Genomic DNA, 22630 nt, shown 5'->3' with positions numbered 1-22630 from the left:
ACTGGTAGGAGATCACCATAACAAAAGGAGCTCTTTGGGTCCTGACTGCGCCAGTAGTGACTGCATCTTGAAGGACTCAACGCAGAAACCTTCCTGCTAATGCGTCAGACTCTGATAAGATTTTTTTTATCTAATCATTGGCCTTTTGGGATCCGGTTATCATTTGTCGTGGGTGTAACTTCTGGGTTGCTTGTGTTTACATCTGTTTTTCTTTAATAATTGTGGCAGCAAAATATGACTTACATTATTAATTTCTGTTTCACGAAAGTGCACAGATTCACATGTATACGCCCGTACACATACGCTCACACTCGCACATACATCTTCAGACATAAACATAAAGATACAAAAAAGCCGTGCCTATCGGCACTTGTATAACAGACAGACACACACACACACACACACACACACACACACACACACACTTATATTCTGGTATGGCTCTTGTGTGAGTGCAGGGATAGTAGATCCGCGTTGTGGATGGACGGTGCCTATAGGTGATGGGCGACCTGAAGGATGATTGGCGAAGTTATTGGTAGTGGTTGACTGTTGAGATGATGGGTGTAGTTGTACTCATAGCATATGCCCCCTTAGCTCAGGGACAAGTCTTGGTCCAATCTTTTGCACTTTCTCCAGTTTCTTGACATACTTGATTAGGTGTGGGTTCCATATTGGCGCTGTATACTCCAATATGGTCTTGACTTCATGCCTTATAAACTATGAATGACTCCTTACTTACGTTTCTGAAAGCTAATGTTAGGCTTCCTTGTTGTGCATTTGCTACAGCAGTTATTCTGTTAATGTGCACTTCAGGTGATAGGTCGGTACAGTACTAACCCCAAGGTCCTCTTCAAGTGAATTTTGCAGCCTTTATCCCCCGAGCCTATATTTCGTTTGCGATCTTCCTTACCCACCCCAATCTTCATAACTATGGAGTTACTTGGGTTAAATTCTAGTAACTACTTTTCATCACAGACTTGTAGCCTGTCCAGGTCCATTTATTCTTTTCCTCGTCCTCACTTGTTTGTATCATTAATTACACATCTGCGAACAGGGATATCTCTCACTCTATCTCTTCCGTCATGTCATTCACTTACACAAGGAATACCGGTCCCATTACTCATCCTTGTGGAACCCCAGTCGTCACATGCGCCCATTCTAAGACCTCTTCTTAGACAATCACTAGTCGTTTCTTTTTTGTTAAGTATTCCTTAATCCATTGTAGTGCCTTCCCTGCTGTTTTTGCCAGCTCGTTTAGCTTTTGCCCCAGCTTCTGAGTCTAAAAAAAATGTACAATCTCTCCTTCCCTCTTTCTCCTGCCTCACTTCTGTTACCTTGTCGTAGAATTCTAATAAGTTTGTGAGATAGGATTTACCTTCTCTGAAGGCAGCAGCTTGTTGTGTATGAACCCACTACTTTCTAGGGGCTCCACCACGCTTCTCCTGATACTCTTCTCCATTGCCGTACATGCTGTGCATGCCTGTGACATACACAGTAAGGCTTTAAACTACAATGGTATTAAAATACATTGGCTTATAGTTTAATGATACCTGTCTGTCCCCTTTCTTAAATAACAGACTACATTTGCTGTCTTTAACACCTCTGGCAGTTACCTTATTTCTGTTGACTTGAGGATTGTGGCTGGCGCGCCACACACTGCTTAGGACCCACAAAAGAAATATCTGGTCCCACTGCCTTCAAGGCATCTAGCTTGCACAATAGTTTCTTCATCTCTTTTTCTGTCGCATGTAATGTCCCCAGCAGTAGCTGGTGTACTCAACCTCTTTAGCTCTCTGGTATTATCTCTCTATTTCCTCCGAGAATATTTTAAATTTCTTGGCGAGTTCATCAGACTTCCTGGTCATTCTTAGTGAGTTTTCCTCTTTCCTTCTTCAGTATTATTACCTGGTCCCTTACTGTTGTCTTTCCCCTGGTGTGGTTGTACAGCAGCTCTGGGTCCAGTTTTGGCTTTCGATATGCCATTTTTAAATTTTAGTTGAGGTTCTCTTTTTACTCAAGCATATTAATTCCTGGCCCTTCTGATCACGCCTCCTTGTTTTCTTGCATTATTAGCCACCTTCTAGTACTTTTATGTTCTCACTTTCTGCACCTCTGGGTGAACTATGGGCTCAGACTATTCTTGCCCTTGCATCTTCTGCTCCTGGGTATGAATTTCTCTTCCTCTTCCCGGCACTTTCCAGCTATGTACTTCGTCTCATTCACTGTCTTCCTTTCCAGCTCTTTTTTTCCATTGGAAGGGGTATTAGTGCAGGTGTTCCGAAAGGATGATAGATGTAGGTGGTGGTAGGAGGGGAGAACAGTAGAAGACAGGCAAAGAAAATTTCAGTAAGTATGGCTTATGAGGTGGATCCAAACTGGGTAAAGGAGGTTGGATATGTATTGCAATATTCTATGGATGGTATATAGTGAGGTCTGCGAGGACCTGAGTAATATATTTACGGAACGTTTTTTTTTTTTTTTTTGAAGGGGGAGGGGGAACTAGTATTGTTGAGAAATCGACAGGAAAGGAGAAGGTAAAATAGTAATAGTGTCTTCCAATTATTAGTTATTTATGCTGAGACTGAAAATCGTTTTCCTGTAATTCTTATGACTCATTTTCGTTATGATTTTTCTACGTTTTCTTCAGTCATGAAGGTCTTCTGGCTTCTCTTCCCGCATCTCCAACAGTCTGTCTCTATATACCACGCCGTTTCATTGTCTGGGTATTTTGCACGTCATAAATAAGTCATCACTGGTTCTTCTCTCATTTAGTGTTAGAGTGAATGCACTCATTCTCATCCCTTGTGTCAGCACCAGTCTCGTTGCGAATCATTGGCGCTCTTCTAGTTTTTTATGATCAGGCGATGGCTCCATGCTGGTGCCGCGTACTCCAAGTTGGGCTTAATGTACTTGGTGTAGAAAGCCCTAAACGACTTGTTCAGAGGTTAGCTAATTTTACCTGGGCCGCTGAAGTGACTTGATTTATATGTACTTCTGGTGATATGCTTAATGTATTGCTTCATCATAGACCCTTTTCTTTACTCGTTGTCTACACGTTCTCTCCTCTCGGACTGTATTCAGTGCCCAGTCTTTTCACTCCCATTTTCAATACTTTATACTTATGATGGTTGAATGCAAGTAATCGTTTTCTTGATCAAGTTTTCAGCCTGTTTAAGTCTTGTAGCCTTTTCCTGTCATCTTCTTTCATGTTCCCCATTAATTTTCCACCATCTGCAAAGAGTAATACATAGATATTTAAGATCAGCAAGGTACTAGGTACCGATCTCTTCACTCATGTCCACTCCTGCGTATCTTTTCTTAGCATTACCTTTTGCCTTGTGTGATGTTTGCAGTTACATGATCTAATCAGCTGATTCGCCACGGACACTCCGCTTAAACTATTTATTTTATCTCATGGGAGCGCTAAGGAAAGACAGGGCAGCTCCAATTCCTTAAATCAAGAGCCCTTCACCTGCATCAAGGCACCTTCCTAGAAGTTTTTTCTTTCAGTAACTATCGTGTGACTAAGCTTGTTAAGCTTGAACTTATAAAAGTGTTAAATCATCCAGAAAAAAATATATAGAAACGTCCAGCACTGAATACTAGTTGCTGATTGGCCGGCTTACATTTACCCATTTATAATCTTCCTCTCATAAAAGTAATTATATTTATAGTATCTACATTAATGCAATTTGTACAAGAAAAACTATTTTTATATAAATTTGTGTACCTTGGATCGAAACTGTCTCCCGTTACCTCAGCGCTGCAAGACCCCAGTGTTTTTAGCTCTTCTTTTTAAAATCTGATGATAAGTCTGGCAGTTCAGTTTGTACTGAGATGGTCAGTCAGAAAATGTTAAGTGTTGCCACTCAGGGACACACACACTACAACATAAAGAATGTTGTAGGGGAAGGAGGAGGAAGATACAGTATTATGCTTCAAATATACACAGTTTTTTTTTACGGCTGAGGAGAGGTAAACAACATCACGGACACATGCTAGACATCCAGTATGCTGGACGTTCGCCCTGTGACGTCACGTGAAAATACATTATACATGGTGTAGAAGATAAACAACCCAGTTGATGTCTTCCATCATAGAGAACTTGCTGATCATTCTCCCCTTGTTGACACACTCAGAGCAGAGCCTTGTTGCTTTCTCAGGGGAAATGGGTGTTTGATGTTTATGGTATGTGTGTGTGTGTGTGTGTGTGTGTGTGTACCCACCTATTTGTGGTTGTAGGGGTCGAGTTTCAGCTCCTGCGGGCGTGATAAATAACGTCGTGTAACAAATGTACTGATACTAATGTACTGCGTAATATGAGTGTGTAATTTTTACATAAAGTGTGTCTAGTAGTCGGTAAGAAAGAGACTTTTTGTCATGTTCCCAGAATGGGCTGCATTATTGGCAATCAATGAAGTTGTTACAATGTCTGTTAATAAGGGGTATGTATTCACCTAATTGTGGTTGCAGGGGTCGAGACTCAGCTCCTGGCCCCGGTATATGTTGATGTATTGTGTATTAGGCAGAGTTAGGGTGGGTGATGTAAGAAACTGCTACAGTCAGTAGCATGAGAGAGTATAGTGGTATTGCTATAGTGGAGGGGGATTGAACGTGGTTTTTTTTTTTTTCATTGGTAAATTTTTGAGTTGTATTGTTTTATAGTAATGAATATGTATAGTTTTATGTTTAAAGTATAAGGTGTTGATGATACTTAAAAATAGAAATTATATTTGAATCCAATACTAAATATACTAAAAAAGTGCTTTAGGGGTGTTATAGTGTAAGCGGGAGTGAGGTGGGATGCATCAGAGTTATTTTATATATGTTTTGTTCATCTGTGGTGGGTGTGGAGATTTTATATTTGTCATCTATATTATATTGTAATTTTTGAGGTGTTCAACATTAGAATGCCTTTGTATATAAAGTTTCATATACGATATAAATAAGTGTGCCATGCATAGGATTATATAGCTTTTTGTGTTATACGAGATATGACTGTATTTCATGGATATTGTACAGCCACTTGTATGTTCAAGTGTGGGCTGTTCTTTGTTTAGTTGTATATATATATATATTGTGTGTTCTGGTTGGGCTTTTTTTTTGGGGGGGGGTCATACAGCCACAGTAGAACGTGTGTTTTTTATGTATATGTTTAGTGCTGGGGTAGGGAATGTGGAGTTGTTTGTTTTAATTATTTCATAGTTCTCGTTCCTTGGTTTAAGTGAAGCTATGTATAGTATACATGTATAATGTGAACTGTGTTTTTTAAATGAAATATAAAAAAAATCTCTTGTTAGGTTTAGTAACAGATACCTTCTTGCAGTCTAAGACAATGCAATCCACTCATCCCTCTCTCCTGTCTCACATCTGTTAATTTGTCATAGACATCCATCAGGTTGATAAAGCGCGATTTGCTATCTCTGAAACCGGTGTTATTTATGGGTATTATTTATGGAACTACTTCTCTCCAAGTGTTCTACCAGTCTTCTGATAATCTTCTCCATTAACTTGCATGGTATTTATGTCAGAGAAACTAGTCTGTGGTTCCCACAGACTTTTCATTTTTCGTGAAGTCTCCTCCTTCCTTCTTCAGTCGAATTACTGGTCTTTAACTGTCCTATTTTTGTGATGTGGCTGCGAAGCAGTTTTGGTCCAGACTTCCCCTTTGGTGATATGTCATTCTCAGATTGTCGTTCAGTCTCTCCTCTTTGAAGCATATTCGATTCTGGCTGATCTGCTCAAGTCTCTTTTCGTCTGTACTTCGCTTTTTGTATTTTTTTTTGCGTGTGTGCTTAACCTATCGTATCCACACATGTGTTGTTTATAGAGATTCATCTTCATCTTCAGCACCTGATCTTGACCTTCAAGATGCAATTGGGTTTTACATACCTAACTTAAAATCCATGTATAGGGATCATGCTCCACCACTCTCGACCCACCTCTTCACTTTACTTAATCTGTAAGTGGCTGATTTGGCCATGGATTTTCTATTTTCCCAATCCTTCCCATGTTGATCATTCTTACTTTACCTATTCACAGATTTTATATTCACATTAAATGCTAGAGCTTTTTATATATGTTTACAATATTTATCTTCATGCCGAATTTCAATTTATACGACATAACCAGTTTGTTAATAGCTTTAGCAAATAGTCCATATCTTCCTACATAAGGGAAAAAAAACTTCATAAGTGGCTACTTCCTCCAATATTAAAAATTATCAACAGAACTGTTCATTTGTCAATGATGTTACAAACAAAAATATCTTCCCTGTGAAAAATGAACTTACAAAATCTTTGAAAGAAATTTGCTTCCAGTTAACAGTAAAATATAGACATGGAACGATTTGAAAATACTCACAAGGTGGAATAAATAAAGCTTAAATGCAGTGAATAACATTAACCAGAACACTTTGCACATACAGTAGGCATTATCATGTCAGTAGAGAATAATTTAAACTTTTTAACTAAAAATATCTCAATTTTAGTGGTAAAATAGAAATTGACTAAAAATGCTAGAAAATTCTTAAAAAAAAAAAACATTGAAATATGTCCCTCTCACGAGGCCTACTATTTACTTCTTTTCTTCTCTCTTGAAAGTCTTTTCCGTAAGTTATCTATTGGTTTTACACTCCTGTTCCCTCCCAAGTCTCCTCGGCAACAGTAGACCAGCTGGAGGGTGAGATGCCAGTAGGTGTAGAGATCGATGCAGCAGTAGCAACATTATCAGCAGCCTCGCCACCACCATCCCTGATACCACAACCTCCTACCACCTGTCATATCCTCCGTCGTCGCCCTCGCTGCTAATAACACCCACAACCAGTGTCAGTGATAGAAAAGGAACGTGGGACAGTAGCATCGACAACATAAGGAGAATAACACTAACAATAGCAACAGAAGAAGCGACAGCAGGACTAAAAGTACTGTATTACTAACGGTAACAGTGAAAGCAGGATAATATACTAGGAGCAGCGACAACAGGAGAAAAGGTGGAAGTATCAAGAACGACAGCAGTAAGAGGCTTCGATAAAATTTGCAGCTGTTACAGAAGCAGCAGGAACAGTAACGGCAATTTTATAAATGAAAAATAGCACCAGTGACACCAACTAAAGAATCAGCAAGAACAACAGAAGGAAGGAGAAGGTAGGTGGTAGAGAGGGAGGAGACTGGAGATTGTCGGGGGGCGTAGGAGATTCGATGGGAATACGAAAAGTTTTAGGGTCTGGCGGGGAGGAAGGGAAAGAGATTAAATGGAAAGAGGGGGGTGGGGGGAGATGGAACTTGGGTGATGGGGAAAGGAGGGAAGGAAGAATTAATGAGAAAATAGGAAGTTTGGGGGACGAGAGTGAGGGGAAACTCGATCAGAAGAGTAGAAGTTAGATGGAAGGGAGGTAAATTCTGTGGTAGGAAAGCTTAGTGTTGCCTGCTAGCATTCATTCTTCTTATTCCTCGTTTGAGGCAATTCTGCAAATGATGTTTTGAAGGTGGGTGTAGAGCATAATGGCCCGATAAACCAGGATTAGGTGGACGTCTCCAGCTGAGGCCCTTCAGGAGGGTGCATCAGCCTTAGCTGGAGCTCCAGCCGAGGTTCCAGTTGTGGCTCCGAGGTCCAAGCCTGTGGCCCACGATGAGGCTCCAACTGTGGCTTTTAGGGTCCAAACCTGGGGCCCCTAGCTGAGGCTCCAACTGTGGCTTTTAGGGTCCAAACCTGGGGCCCCTAGCTGAGGCTCCAACTGTGGCTTTTAGGGTCCAAACCTGGAGCCCCTAGCTGAGGCTCCAGTTGTGACTTAGAGGGATCCAAACATAGGACCTTAGCCTATGGCCCCTTGCTGTGGCTCCAGCTGAGGCTTCCTCTACGTGTGTATGCACCACTCTTATAAAGAATCCACCTAATTGGGCACCTTTCAATGGCTGTCTGAGTTGTTTTTCTTTCAAGGTTTTTGTTTATAACCTGAGAATGCCTCATCGATTGCCTTCAGATCTGCAACATTGGTCTACTATAACTGGGAAAAGGTTCAGCCATGTGATTTTGGTTTCCTTTTGGTAACTTCAGAAAGTTTTTTCTGATCTGCTTCGAACTTTCATCGCTGGTGTATCTTATTGAGGGAGAGGTTGAAAGTATTGTTCTACCATGTCGTACCAATTTGCCCATTTTTTATTTCAAAATGGTTTAGTATAATTTTAAGCGAAATAGATTTAGAATGCCTATTCTGAGTGACTCAAATCTTTACTATATCGGCTTCAAATTTTCAAAACTGCTGCGTCTTGAAGGAAGCTCGCATGTCTTTAGTCAGCTTTGTATGCTGCAGTTAGCAAATATTTAAAAATATTGAAGGGTTATACCTACCCTTCTGGAGCATTAGGAAATTGGGCTATAGAGCTGAAAAATTAAACAGACTTTACACCGTTTTAAATCACCAATGTATATATTTTTCTAAAATATATAATAAAAAAATAATCTTAATTCAAACTTTTTATATTTTTATACTAGTATTCCAAAAATTTCTTCTGGCTTAGCACCGTAAGTGATGTGTCCGTGATATACCAGGGAGACCAATTCCACTGAGCATCCTTAACATAAGAATGGAGGAACACTGCAGAAGGACTACTGGCCCATATAAGGCCTTCCCAGTGATAACATGAGAATGCCTCTTCTGACGGGATTGAATCCCTCATTATTGGAGTATCGCACTCGGACCGATATTAGGATTGTTATTGGGCTGTGTAACTGCTAATTTATCATTTTTTTTTTTGACATGCGAATAGTGCACTAGTTTCCACACAAGAAATATATAACGTTTCTTCCTATCTTCCTATAAGTTTTAACACTCCACTGTGTTAAATCTTCAAGACGGGAAAGATTCCTGATCTGGAAAACGCACAGAGAAATTTTTAATCAAGTATCGGAACTACTGAGAACGCTCGAAGTACCAGAAACTGCAACGTAGGTCCCAGATCTGAACACTCAGATTCATCACTTATGATAACAAAAGACTTTGTTAATGTTCCAAACGATAGATTAACAACAGCTTGACTGATCAGAGATCGGGCCGCGATTGCCAAAGGATCAGACCTTCGCGACCCATTGTGTTGAATGAACCACACAAGTTTAGCGCTTTGCGAAATACAATGTATAGTACAGTACATTTATGTTGTGGAAATGTGGATGGAAAAACCGAAGTCATAAAGAGAAATATAGCTCAAAAAATCTTAATGTCTCATGTTTTCTTTGGTCATAATACAGTAACATAGTTACTGTTTAAGATCAGTTGTGTTTTGTGGCTCTGTGGGTTGTGTAATATGCATACAAATTATTTGGTACGATATTGCCACTGTAACTACGGTCTCTATTTCTTATACTTAATGTTAATCTGAACTTTGACTATAAAGTAAATTTTTTAAGTTAATCGATAAACATTTTAACATGACTAACATTTTTTTGCCCTTATTAAGTTTACCGTTGAAAACACTGTGAAGCAATATTGACTTACCTCTCCTGACTGTACGTAGAATTAGGAAATAAGTCAGATTTAAATAAAACATATAGAACGCACGCACGCACGCACGCACGCACGCACGCACGCACGCACGCACGCACGCACGCACGCGCACACGCGCACACACACGCACACGCACACACACACACACACGCACACGCACACGCACACACGCACACGCACACACACGCACATACACACACGCACACGCACACGCACACGCACACGCACACACACACACACATACACACACACACACACACACACACACACACACACACACACACACACACACACACACACACACACACACACACACACACACACGTACGTAAATATTTACGCTACTCCTGTAAGGAGATCTGTAAGGATCTGTAAGGAGATGGTATTCTTTCAATTTTGTGTGGAAGAATATCAAATTATTTCAGCTATCACTTCAAAGCTGCACTAACTCTGGAGTATTTAACAAGATATTACGATATTTTCAGCAAGGACTTTTATAACTGCAGAAACCTGCAACTTTATAACTGCAGAAACCTGCAACTTTATAACTGCAGAAACCTGCAACTTTATAACTGCAGAAACCTGCAACTTTATGACTGCAGAAACCTGCAACTTTATGACTGCAGAAACCTGCAACTTTATAACTGCAGAAACCTGCAACTTTATAACTGCAGAAACCTGCAACTTTATAACTGCACAAACCTGCAACTTTATAACTGCACAAACCTGCAACTTTATAACTGCACAAACCTGCAACTTTATAACTGCACAAACCTGCAACTTTATAACTGCACAAACCTGCAACTTTATAACTGCACAAACCTGCAACTTTATGACTGCAGAAACCTGGAACTTTATGACTGCAGAAACCTGGAACTTTATAACTGCAGAAACCTGCAACTTTATAACTGCAGAAACCTGCAACTTTATGACTGCAGAAACCTGGAACTTTATGACTGCAGAAACCTGCAACTTTATAACTGCAGAAACCTGCAACTTTATAACTGCAGAAACCTGCAACTTTATAACTGCAGAAACCTGCAACTTTATAACTGCAGAAACCTGCAACTTTATAACTGAAGAAACCTGCAACTTTATAACTGCAGAAACCTGCAACTTTATAACTGCACAAACCTGCAACTTTATAACTGCAGAAACCTGCAACTTTATAACTGCACAAACCTGCAACTTTATAACTGCACAAACCTGCAACTTTATAACTGCACAAACCTGCAACTTTTTAACTGCGGAAACTTGCAACTTTATAACTGCACAAACCTGCAACTTTTTAACTGCGGAAACTTGCAACTTAAGGATGTAAATATATTTACCACCTTAGTACTGTCCTCCAACCATAACGTTATTGATATAGCCCAAAGAGTACAATACTTAGAGTATCATAGCTTATGGCACTACTGTGAAAGGTTGGTTCATAAAACATTGTCCAAAACATCTGGTGGGTTGTGTAGAGGATTCTTTGAAAACCTTGTGAATAATGGGTATATCAGACTACCAAAAAAAAGCTGTTTATTTCGTCATAAATCATATTCTAACCATCTATGCAGAGTCTTGGCGTTTTTTTCATTATTTATTGTCATAATTTGTGGGATATTGAGCTAAATTTGTACGTTTATCTTGTGAACAGTAAATATTTATTCAACTTACCAGGAACGCGAACCCGTGTCTGTTAAATACTGAGCAGACATTGTACCACTTAACCACCACATTCGTCTTTCACATATTGTATGCGTTGTTACAAGAAGCAAGAAACTCATGCAAGTTGAATTTCTCTCTGTATAGTATGCACTTGTCTGTACTTAATTCCCACCATTGTTGACGACGCTCGTTATCAGTTACAAATAGGCAATCCTTACCTTTAATCCTTTTGTTCCAGGGACGAAATTCCTGTGCCAGACGACGCTGTGTCCGATCAAAAACGAAGATGGTGACACGTGCATGTTCATCGTCAACTTCCAAGACATGACTCCAAGAACTGAGGAAGATGACGAAGATGATGCCTCCTCCGGCGACAACACCATCCAGTCCAGATGTAAGTGAACTCCTCAGAGTATACACTTGTATTGCTTAAGATTAGTTTAATTACTAAGACGATTATATTTTAACTTTCATGATTATGTTGCAGCTGGCAGATATGATTCACTTACATGCCCTGTGTATTAAACTCAAAGGGAACCTGCTACATACCTTGCAGCTAAAAAGATAATTCAGTTACAGCTGGTAATACTTGCTCGCACAACTTATCTTAAAGGAGGTGCACGTTGTATGTTTGAAAAAAATGAATGGGAGTTAATGTAGCAGGAGACTTGAGAGAGAGAGGCAATGTGTGTCTTCATAATTACTTTGCTTTCCCAGTCATAAACATGACAGAGCACACTTGTGTGTATGTGTTCACTTGTATTCGCCTATTTGTGGTTGCAGGAGTCGAATTTATGCTCTTAGTCCGGCCTTCCGCTGAATGCTACGGGGTTCACTATCTGCTAGCTGCTTGAACCCAATCATACCTATTAAAATTACCTATGGTTTTGTGTGTGTGCGCGTGCATTTTTGTGTCTGTTTCTCTGTGGAGTATGTTACATAAATAGTATGATAAACTATTTTTTTCTGAATTTCACCAAGAACGTTGCCTGGCCTGATCAGAGTTTGATAACCAAGACACATATGCAGCAGTTAGGTATCTTTATGATCGATATTGTATATGTTATCATATTCTGACCAGAAGTTACTCAGTGACTGCCATCTGAGCGCACCTCATGTTGTGACATTACAAACTCTCCGTTGACAGTGTTCTCATTCTGTTACTTATTTTAAAACCTGCCCTTGCAGTGTATAATATACTTCAAATTATAAATGTAGTATTTTTATGTATTTCATGAAGTTTTTCAGCCGATATTAACAACTGGTGCATAATTCTTAAACGAAACGTCAAATGAAGCAGCGACTGGTAATTACACATGCATTAATTTAACTAATTAAGCGCGTTAAAGAGGTGAGACCAGTACTTTAACGTTTGTTTGTAAGTTTGGTCTATATTAAGTATAAACTATTACCACAACGGCCGTCGCCTACCAAGATAGGATGATCCTCAAAAGAAAACATTCACCATCATTCATTCATTAGCTGACTTTCCCGACATCACTGAAAATAATCCTCCGAACCGCAAAATCCCCGCCTCTCTACCAGAGTCGAGGCACTGTACTTTCTACCTACAGAACTATAATATCTCTTAACCATTCTTCAGAGTGCAGGGTATGTACCTCCCACCTCAACACCACGCCATTGCCCATCTTCCAGGGTGCAGGCACTGCACTCACCACCTCCAGAACTACAACATCCCTATACAATATTCAGAGCACAGGCACTGTATTTTCCATCTCAAGAATCACAATAGCCACGATAGTGTGTAGACACTGTACTTCCCACTTTCCTTAAGAACAACAACATTCTCTTCCCATCATTTAGAGTGCAGGCACAGTACTTTCCACTTCAAGACCCACATTATCCTCACCTGTCCATCAGAGTGCAGGCACTTCCTACCCTAGGAACCACAGCATCCTCTACTCATCATTCACATTAGAGACACTGTAATTCTCATCTCGAGTACGCAAACCTTCTCAGATTGCCTTACAAGCTTTCTTATCCTCCTCCAGAGCATTAGACGAGTTAATAAAACAGATTCTTCCGGACAACCTTGGTGACTCAACAGGAATACTGGATCCTAGTTACACCAGTATCATTACCGAATGGGAGACTATCGCTGTTTCATCACCAAAACCTAGTGCAGCACTGGCCTAAAAACAGTCGAGTTGGGATGGCCCTATCGCTGAAAACATGCCAACATGCTCAGGGCTGCAACATCCAACAGGGAGACTGCCTGTCTCCAAGCTGTGAGTGCTCCTCACTCTGGGGACCTCCAGACAGTTCCCATTTCGGCAATGGGAACACGCCTCGACCAACAGAACCTTCCTCTAACAGTGGCTCTCCGCCACGCTCTCCAAGTTCATACGGATGCACAAGCCGACCAATATCGTCTGCATGGTCTTAACTGCTCCAAAACGCAAGACACAGTGAAGTGAACGACATTATAAAGAGGAGTGTTGCTACAGCTAAATGCCCATCTGAGAGAGAGCCCCGATCCCTAACATCCAACAATACTCACAATCCCGCAAACTGTCACACAGGATCACTATCTGTTCTTGGAAGAATGGCAAGCTTTTAGCATGGGGCTATACCTGCGTGTCGACGCTGGATGACACCTACATCCGTCATAGCCTTGGGCAAGAGGGAGGTGCTGCGGATCACAGGGAGAAGCACAAAATTAGCAAGTCCAGAGACAAGCCATCAGCATTAATTTGTTCCAGTGGGATCAGAGACCTTGGGATCATGGGGAGAGAACGCCCACGTTTCTCAAAGAACTGGATTTTAGACCACTTGGTCCCACAATTTGCACTAGAGGTTCACCCCCAGCTCTCTCTCTCTCTCTTTCTCTCTACATATATATATATATATATATATATATATATATATATATATATATATATATATATAAATATATATATATATATATATATATATATATATATATATATATATATATATATATATATATATATATATATTTATATATATATATATATATATATATATATATATATATATATATATATATATATATATATATATATATATATATATATATATATATATATATATATATATATATATATATAGAGAGAGAGAGAGAGAGAGAGAGAGAGAGCTGGGGTGAACCTCTAGTGCAAATTGTGGGACCAAGTGGATAAAAGGCTTCGAGGAAAAATATATATATATAATGTGTGTGTCTGTGTGTGTGTATTATTCTGTTATAGGTGAGCAGAATGGTATTCTTGCGTGCGTAGCTTCACTAGTATAGATCATACCAGAATTGTTCCTGGTCACTGCTGGGTGTCGGTGACACCAGTAGGTGTTACTTCTAATATATTTATATTTGATGTTGGTTGAATTTCGGCTCCTGGCCTTGCTTCTGTTTCTAATGATAACCTTATTTATATTTACCTTCCCTTTTTATTTTCCGTGTGTTCTTTATAAACCTAGTAATTAACTGCTCTAAATTTGATATCTTGTCTTCATTGTGTATCTACGTCCGGCACACTTATGTGGTTTTCAGTTGGTGTCTGCCCTTGTTGGAATCTCGGGTAATGAACAGATGAATGATGAGGTGAAGCCTGCTATATCAGATTTACTTTATAAAAGCCTGTTGTTTCTCTAACTTCATTAGTTACACATATGTTTATGTCTTTGGGAAAGATCAGACCCAGTGGGCCCTACAGCTGAACACAAAGTTAAACGGAGTTCTACAGGACATTGGTGTTAGGTCCTGTTTCAGAACGTATTGTCACTACAAGATGATTTTTTGTAGATTGAAGATAGGTACTCATGCCTCCCTCTATATGACATGTAGCTTGTTACTGCCTATGGAATAAATTTTAAAGTTTCTCCTAAGTTTTACTCAATTTGCCTAACACTTTGAGTTTTTTTTTCCAGTAACACGACACGTTCTAGCCAAACAAGGCTGACCCTGATATTTTTATTGTCAATATGCCCAGTTTGGTCCTTGGACAAAACTGTCAATGATGCTGTATACAGAGATCCAGTAGGTATTGTTTGCCCACTTTTTATGCCAATTTACCCCAACATAATTCCTGAAACGGGATCCTCACCAAACAACGTCATCCAGCAATTTGAAGAACCTGCAAACGTAAGATACAACTCTTTCCTTATGTTTGTAATTAAATTAAAGTCTGTGGGAGGTTTGAAGTCAAGCCGTGACAATTGTGCGGACAAGTCTGTAAGAGTTGTGGTGATCTTTGGGAGCTCAGGACAGGTTTGTGCGAATTGTGAGTGAAGGTCTGTGGGAGCTGTAAGAACAGGTCTGTAACTCCTTCCTCAGATTCGTAATTACTTCCTTGCTAATTCATCATAAGGAGTAATTTCAAAGCACATATACCAGTTGATAAAAAAATAACATTAGGGCTTTCATTCAGACCCAAGTAAGATGTGTACTTATGACTTCGTAAGTGACATTTTAAAAATATTTTCTGTTCTTCCATTGGCTATACTTACTCCCCAAATGAATTAATGATAATTTAACCAACCGTATCTAACTTAGCCTGACCTAGCCAAGGATAAATATCATTTGTAGAGAAATCATAAGACATGTGTAAAAAAGGTAGGGGTTTTATTTAAGATACTTACGTTGATCATGTATTTAGACACACTGTGTTGCGTTTTGATTTACATGATTTACATTTTATGTTTATACGAGTCACCCTGCCTCGGTGGGAGACGGCCGACTTGTTGAAAAAAAAAAAAAGAGTAACTTACGAAGGTGAGGATAGGTTGAGGTATGTGTGAAGAAAATGTCATTATCACCCAGAGAAAAACACATTCATCCAAACAAAAATTCTTGAATTCACCTAGACCAAAAAAAAAAAAACTCATAATCAGGCAGCCAAAAGAACTCACATTCAGCTAGAGAAAAGCTCTCACTTTCACCCAGACAAACACACATGTACGAAAGTAATGACCAGCGACCCTCAGCACTGTGTGGTGCGAGAACAAAATCAATGGTGTAAATCCAAATGGACAACGCTGCTGAATCTGCAGCGATCATGGTGCAGTATCGCTGCTGAAAAGGCTGGTCAGTCCTAGTATTTGAATTTCTTCCTCCCATACAACCTTCACTTAGATCATCCTTAAAAAAAATAAAAGCCGATGTTTCTGAAAAATCGTTCAGGCCTGACCATGTGATCTACTGATATACTATTATTATTATTATTCCTGGAGTACCCAAATCGGCTGTGGTATATCCAAGTTCTCTGATAAAAGAAGCAAGCAGTAAATTTTTTTTAAACAAATCACTTTTATAGGCTAAGAGCTGGTATCCTACCTCAGCTCATTTCATTTCAAATGCCACCCTTATCTGAGGTATTTATTATTTAGACATGTTGGCTAAAAAAGAGGGAGAGAGCTAATCAGGTATCCTCCAATGGGGCCTCTGTAAGTGGTTGCCAGATTTTTTTTTATTTTTTTTTACGTGTTCCAACATTTCTCTTTTTAATTTCGTTAATAACACAAAAAGACCTCATCTGATGGGCTTCAGGTTTACAACGCTGCTGTATGATAACTAGACCAGGATTTTTGGAATAATTAGTATGTGCAGTTGCTCTATGATCAGAGTTGTAGAACCCATTTCCAGCATTCTGGTATGGTTCCAATAAGTTCCAAAACCTTCTTCTGCTTGACTTCAAACCTTCATAATAAATGCCACCTAATTCCCTGATGGTAGAGAGTGAAAGTCAGATGAGTAAGTGCAAATCCGCCAGTTTTCTCTGTAAAATGGTGGGAAATTTTTATTCCCATTATATCATGCGTAATATATTTAAGTCTGCCACTTCTGAATGGCTTTAGAATTCAGTGTCTGACGCGTCTTATTGTCAGGACACTTCCCATTAAGGTTAGTTTGTGTGCGGGCAAATTTATCAGTGAACTAAATTAGTGTATATAACTTGGAATTGTTTGAATCCTTGCGATAACTGGAGAATGCCTCTCCTGATCGTCTTCAAATTTTCAATCCTGGTGTGTTTCCCATAAAGCAAAGGTTCGCATTGTTACTGGCCTCCATAAGTCCCACTTTGGTAATTTTATTAAATAAATAATAGTATTTACTTGAATTCGATAAATAAAGACCTCATTTTATCGACCACAAAATATTAACGCTGATTCTTCCTTAAAAAGGATAACACCATATAAGATCGTTTAGCTGCAAATTTTAAATTTTAATGAAATTGTTACAGTGCTTGGAATCATTGGCTTCAGAGCAATTACTGGAGAATGCCTTTTGTGATAGGCTTCAAACTTTGTATTGATGGGCTCTATTAAAAGAAAGCTTTCACTTTGAGCTATGTAAATTTTATATTACCTATTTTATGAACTAAATTGATTTCAATGTAATAACTAAAGCAAGAACACTTGAATGGAAACATCTTTCATTGAATTCGGGTTTTGTTCATGCTAATTTCCTTTTTATTTTTTATTAAATTGGGCTATCTTGGAAAACACAAAATCAAATATTTTTCTTAGAGGACCAAAGATAATTTGAAATAGAATAGAATTGCAAAAAATTGAGAAAATTGAGAAATGTTGAAAACTCGGCGTTTATATTGTGTTTTGAACTTTCACGAGTACAGTACGGAGCCGGCACAACGTACGCTACTAGGCTCTCGTTTATACCTTCAGAAAACCTTATCCGATAGGCTTAAAATTTTCATCCTTGGTCAACAATTACTACTTGAAGGCTCGTGGAATAATTAACAAGTGCAGGAGCCCTCTGCTTAATTTTACATAGTCCATTCCCGAAACTCGTTTCAGTGAAATAACTTTAGAAATCCTCTTCTCGTCGGCTTCAAATTTCAGCACTCGTGTATCTTACTAAGGAGAAAATTGGTATGGTTAATGGAGTGTGTAAATGCTAATTTGTCAGTTTTAATCTCGAAACGGTATAGTATCATTTTACATTATTGCTTTATTTTGCCTTGATTTTAGGGAGAAGCTCTTGATCAGAGGACCTGGACTCATCCATCCCTTTATTAGAAGGAATCTCACTACCTTAAATTCCACAGACACTGAATGACCACCTCTGGTTGAGCCTTTTTTTTCCCGTGATTAAAACAAAGCAGCTGTGAACAGCATCGTTTTTTAAATGGCTGGTTCATTTTATAAGTTGGATAAAACTATTTTGAGTTTAGGCTGTGTAGTTAAACATTTTGTTAACTTCCATTCAATAGCTGGGAAATTCCTCTTCTGGTCGGCTATAAACTTTTAGTGCTGATGTGTTTTCATCAAAGGAAGCTTTGCCCTGAGTTAGGTTGTGTATTTTTTAATCTCCCAATTTCATTAATCAAATTGGATTCTGTAATATAAATGGAGAATGTTTATTCTAATCAAAAACAAATCATAGTGTTTAATTTATTGGGTTATCAGAGGTTAAATGTAGATAATATATTTTTATGTTCCCGTAGCATCTGTGTCCTCAAGGTCATTATATACCCGAAGTTAAAATAAAATTGATTTTTTTTACATATATGTATATTAAAATCTTATTCACTGGCAAATCTTAGAGAAGAGTTTAAATTGTTTTTGTTCAGTGTTGGTCGCAGTTTACTATTTTTTGGGGGAAAAACTGGAAACTGATAAGTTACTATTTTTTTGGGGAAAAACTGGAAACTGATAAGTTACTATTTTTTGGGGGAAAAACTGGAAACTGGTAAGTTGATAATAATCCGATTATGAAATTATCAGTGTTGATAAGTTCTTAATCCAAATCTGAGCGCGTTCAAACTTAATGTGCTGGTGTATTTTAGGATATTCTCTCTGAGATAGCAAGAGTATGCCTGTGAAGTTTGGTTACTAAGCTTGTGTTTCTTATTGGAAAGTGAATTATTTTTGGGCTGTGTATGTTCTTATTTGGCGTATTTATGGGAGGAATTGTGATATTGATGTCCATCTGATAACTTGTGAATACCATTTCTGATTCGCTTCAAACCTTCAGTGCAAATATTCAACTGCATTATGAACTCGTGCCGCACTTTGCATTATTCATTTCGCACTCATTCCAGTACAGGGGGCTGAGGTTATATATTTCTGTGTCGCAGCAACCGAAATATATCAAATTGTTTCCGCTTTTGAAACGAGTGATTCAGTTTCCACTTGAAAACTTCTACACTTTTTCCCGCAGTCTCTGATATGATGGTAACTGATTGAATAGTCTTGGACCTCGCATGTTGGCACAGTGTTCATCATGACACTAACATCGTGATAACATATTTCTTTTCTCTTTTCTGACAATTTTAATTTCCATCATTATTCTCCCTTCGCCCCCTTCCCCAGCCAAAGACCAGCGTGACATAAGTCAGCTAAGGGAAGTGATACTGATACGCCCTTCAGCTTCAGCTCTCTGTGAACTCACACCTCTTTACCATTCTCTCTCTCTCTCTCTCTCTCTCTCTCTCTCTCTCTCTCTCTCTCTCTCTCTCTCTCTCTCTCTCTCTCTCTCTCTCTCTCTCTCTCTCTCTCTCTCTCTCTCTCTCTCTCTCTCTTTCTCTCTCTCTCTTTCTGCCTCTCTCTTTCTCTCGCTCTTCCTCCCTCTGTTGTGGTACAGTGACAGTCTCCCTTTGAAGTTGTTAGTGTCAAATCGAATTAGTCTAAGAAGGTCGGTAAGTACACACGAGAGCTGGTTGAGCACATAACACAGTATTTACAGGTAGAACTACTACCCAGCGCCATGGTTGACAGTGGAGTATCATATGCAGTTGCAGTAGAGGTAGATGCTACTCAGTACCTCACATTCACTTCTCACTTTTCTATAAATGCTCATTTTCGTTTTCTAATAATTGTTTAGCATCTTTACTGGTTGTTTCACGCCAGTAGTGATCGGAGTGGAGGGTGGGGAATGAGGAGAGAGGCTTCTGCTTTTCTGTTTTGAATCGACCAACTAAAAATAGAAGATAGTCCTAGATCGAGACAGTAGTAAAGAGTACTCTGCAAATAGCCTTGGCGTGGACTGTTAAGTCTCTTACTGTTTGCCTTTACCATGTTCATTCTCACGCTCTTCGACTCCTTCCCTGTCTGCTTCTTCCTCCCTCTCCCTCTTGCTTACTCTTTCTCCCATACTTCCTTCTTTTCTCTCTCCCTGCCACTTGTTGATACGCAGGGTGGAAGAGTGTGTACTCGCACATTTGGGTGAGAGAAGAGAATTACTGAAGAGTGAGGTGTTGACGTGATGGAGACGATTGTTTGAGGTAGCAAATTTTGGCCGCTTGTACGACAAGGGAGACCACCGACCTCAGAATTTTGGGTAGTGTGTTGCTGTGTATATATATATATATATATATATATATATATATATATATATATATATATATATATATATATATATATATATATATATATATATATATATATATATATATATATATATATATATATATATATATATATATATGCAATAAGATCACAGTAAACAGGTGATTTCAGAACATGCAAAACAACCACATTATCAAGGAACATAGTTCCTTGATAATGTGAGTAGTCACGAAAGCGCTTGGAGTTTCTCTATTCTTTCAGAGTGGTTGTTTTGCATATATATATATATATATATATATATATATATATATATATATATATATATATATATATATATATGTATATATATATATATATATATATATATATATATATATATATATATATATATATATATATATATATATATATATATATATATATATATATATATTTATCACACTGGCCGATTCCCACCAAGGCAGGGTGGCCCGAAAAAAAAAAACTTTCACCATCATTCACTCCATCACTGTCTTGCCAGAAGGGTGCTTTACACTTCAGTTTTTAAACTGCAACATTAACACCCCTCCTTCAGAGTGCAGGCACTGTACTTCCCATCTCCAGGACTCAAGTCCGGCCTGCCGGTTTCCCTGAACCCCTTCATATACATATATATATATATACATATATATATATATACATATGTATATATATATATATATATATATACATATGTATATATATCCTAGGTAGTAGGTTGGTAGACAGCAACCGCCCAGGGAGGTACTACCGTCCTGCCAAGTGAGTGTAAAACGTAAGCCTGTAATTGTTTTACACGATGGTAGGATTGCTGGTGTTTTTTCTGTCTCATAAACATGCAAGGTTTCAGGTACGTCTTGCTACTTCTGCTTACACTTAGGTCACACTACACATACATGTACAAGCATATGTATACACACCCCTCTGGGTTTTCTTCTATTTTCTTACTAGCTCTTGTTCTTGTTTATTTCCTCTTATCTCCATGGGGAAGTGGAACAGAATTCTTCCTCCGTAAGCTATGCGTGTTGTAAGAGGCGACTAAAATGCCAGGAGCAAGGGGCTAGTAACCCCTTCTCCTGTATATATTACTAAATATGAAAGGAGAAACTTTTGTTTTTCCTTTTGGGCCACCCCACCTCGGTGGGATACGGCTGGTGTGTTGAAAAAAGAAAGATGTATATATGTGTATATATATATATATATATATATATATATATATATATATATATATATATATATATATATATATATATATATATATATATATATATATATGTATATGTATGTCGTGCCAAATATGTAAAACTGGTCAATTAGCAAGAACTCATTTAAAATTAAGTCCTTTCTAAAATTTTCTCTTATACGTTTAAAGATATATTTTTTTCATTAATGTTAATGTAAAAATTTTTAATTTTGCACCTAAAGGAACTTAGAAAACTTACCTAACCTTACTATAACAAGAACAATTTATTTTAGCCTAACCCAACTAAATATATTTTAGATTTGATTACAATAATTTAATACTAAACAAACACAGTGAAATATATATTTTTCGTTAGGTTCAGAAAGATTTTTGCGAAATTGTTGCATACACAAATTTTCGCTTGTCCTATATGGCAAGATGAACGTTGCTATTTAAGCCAAGATCGCAAGTTCTGCCTATTCGGCACGACATATATATATATATATATATATATATATATATATATATATATATATATATATATATATATATATATATATTATATATATATATATATATATATATATATATATATATATATATATATATATATATATATATATATATATATATATATATATATATATATATATATATATATATATATATATATATATATATATATATATATAGGGACGTACCACCTCTAGAACTGTTTTAGGGACCCCTCATCCTCAGAGAAAAGAATAAACTTGCTTCAGGGAAAACTCAAGGTTCTCCCTGAAGCTGTTTGAAAATTTTCTCCTGCCACCCCCTATATTTTATATATATTTTATTTAAAGACAAAATACATTGACAAAACATTCACAAAAATACGATAGAAGGTAAAACAACGTAGGTAACTCAGAGCTACATCTCGAATACTTCGTCCAGCTCCCCGGCGGTGGGCCGCGTGCCCAGAATGCTGCAGGCATTTCCTTTCTGGA

At 38.1% G+C, this 22630-nt stretch overlaps 1 protein-coding gene across 1 annotated transcript in view; it reads left to right on the top strand.

Annotated features, from left to right (window-relative positions):
* Positions 1-22630, top strand: part of LOC128695239 (voltage-gated inwardly rectifying potassium channel KCNH2-like) — a 611454-nt gene that overhangs the window by 526750 nt on the left and 62074 nt on the right. The window contains exon 4 of the mRNA XM_053785754.2: positions 11397-11552. Coding sequence (XP_053641729.1) covers positions 11397-11552 — 156 coding nt within the window. The remainder of the gene's footprint in view (positions 1-11396; positions 11553-22630) is intronic.

The sequence above is a fragment of the Cherax quadricarinatus genome, chromosome 14 (genome assembly GCF_038502225.1).
Source record: "Cherax quadricarinatus isolate ZL_2023a chromosome 14, ASM3850222v1, whole genome shotgun sequence".
Lineage (NCBI taxonomy): Eukaryota > Metazoa > Arthropoda > Malacostraca > Decapoda > Parastacidae > Cherax > Cherax quadricarinatus.
This window is presented reverse-complemented; position numbering and strand designations above follow the sequence as displayed.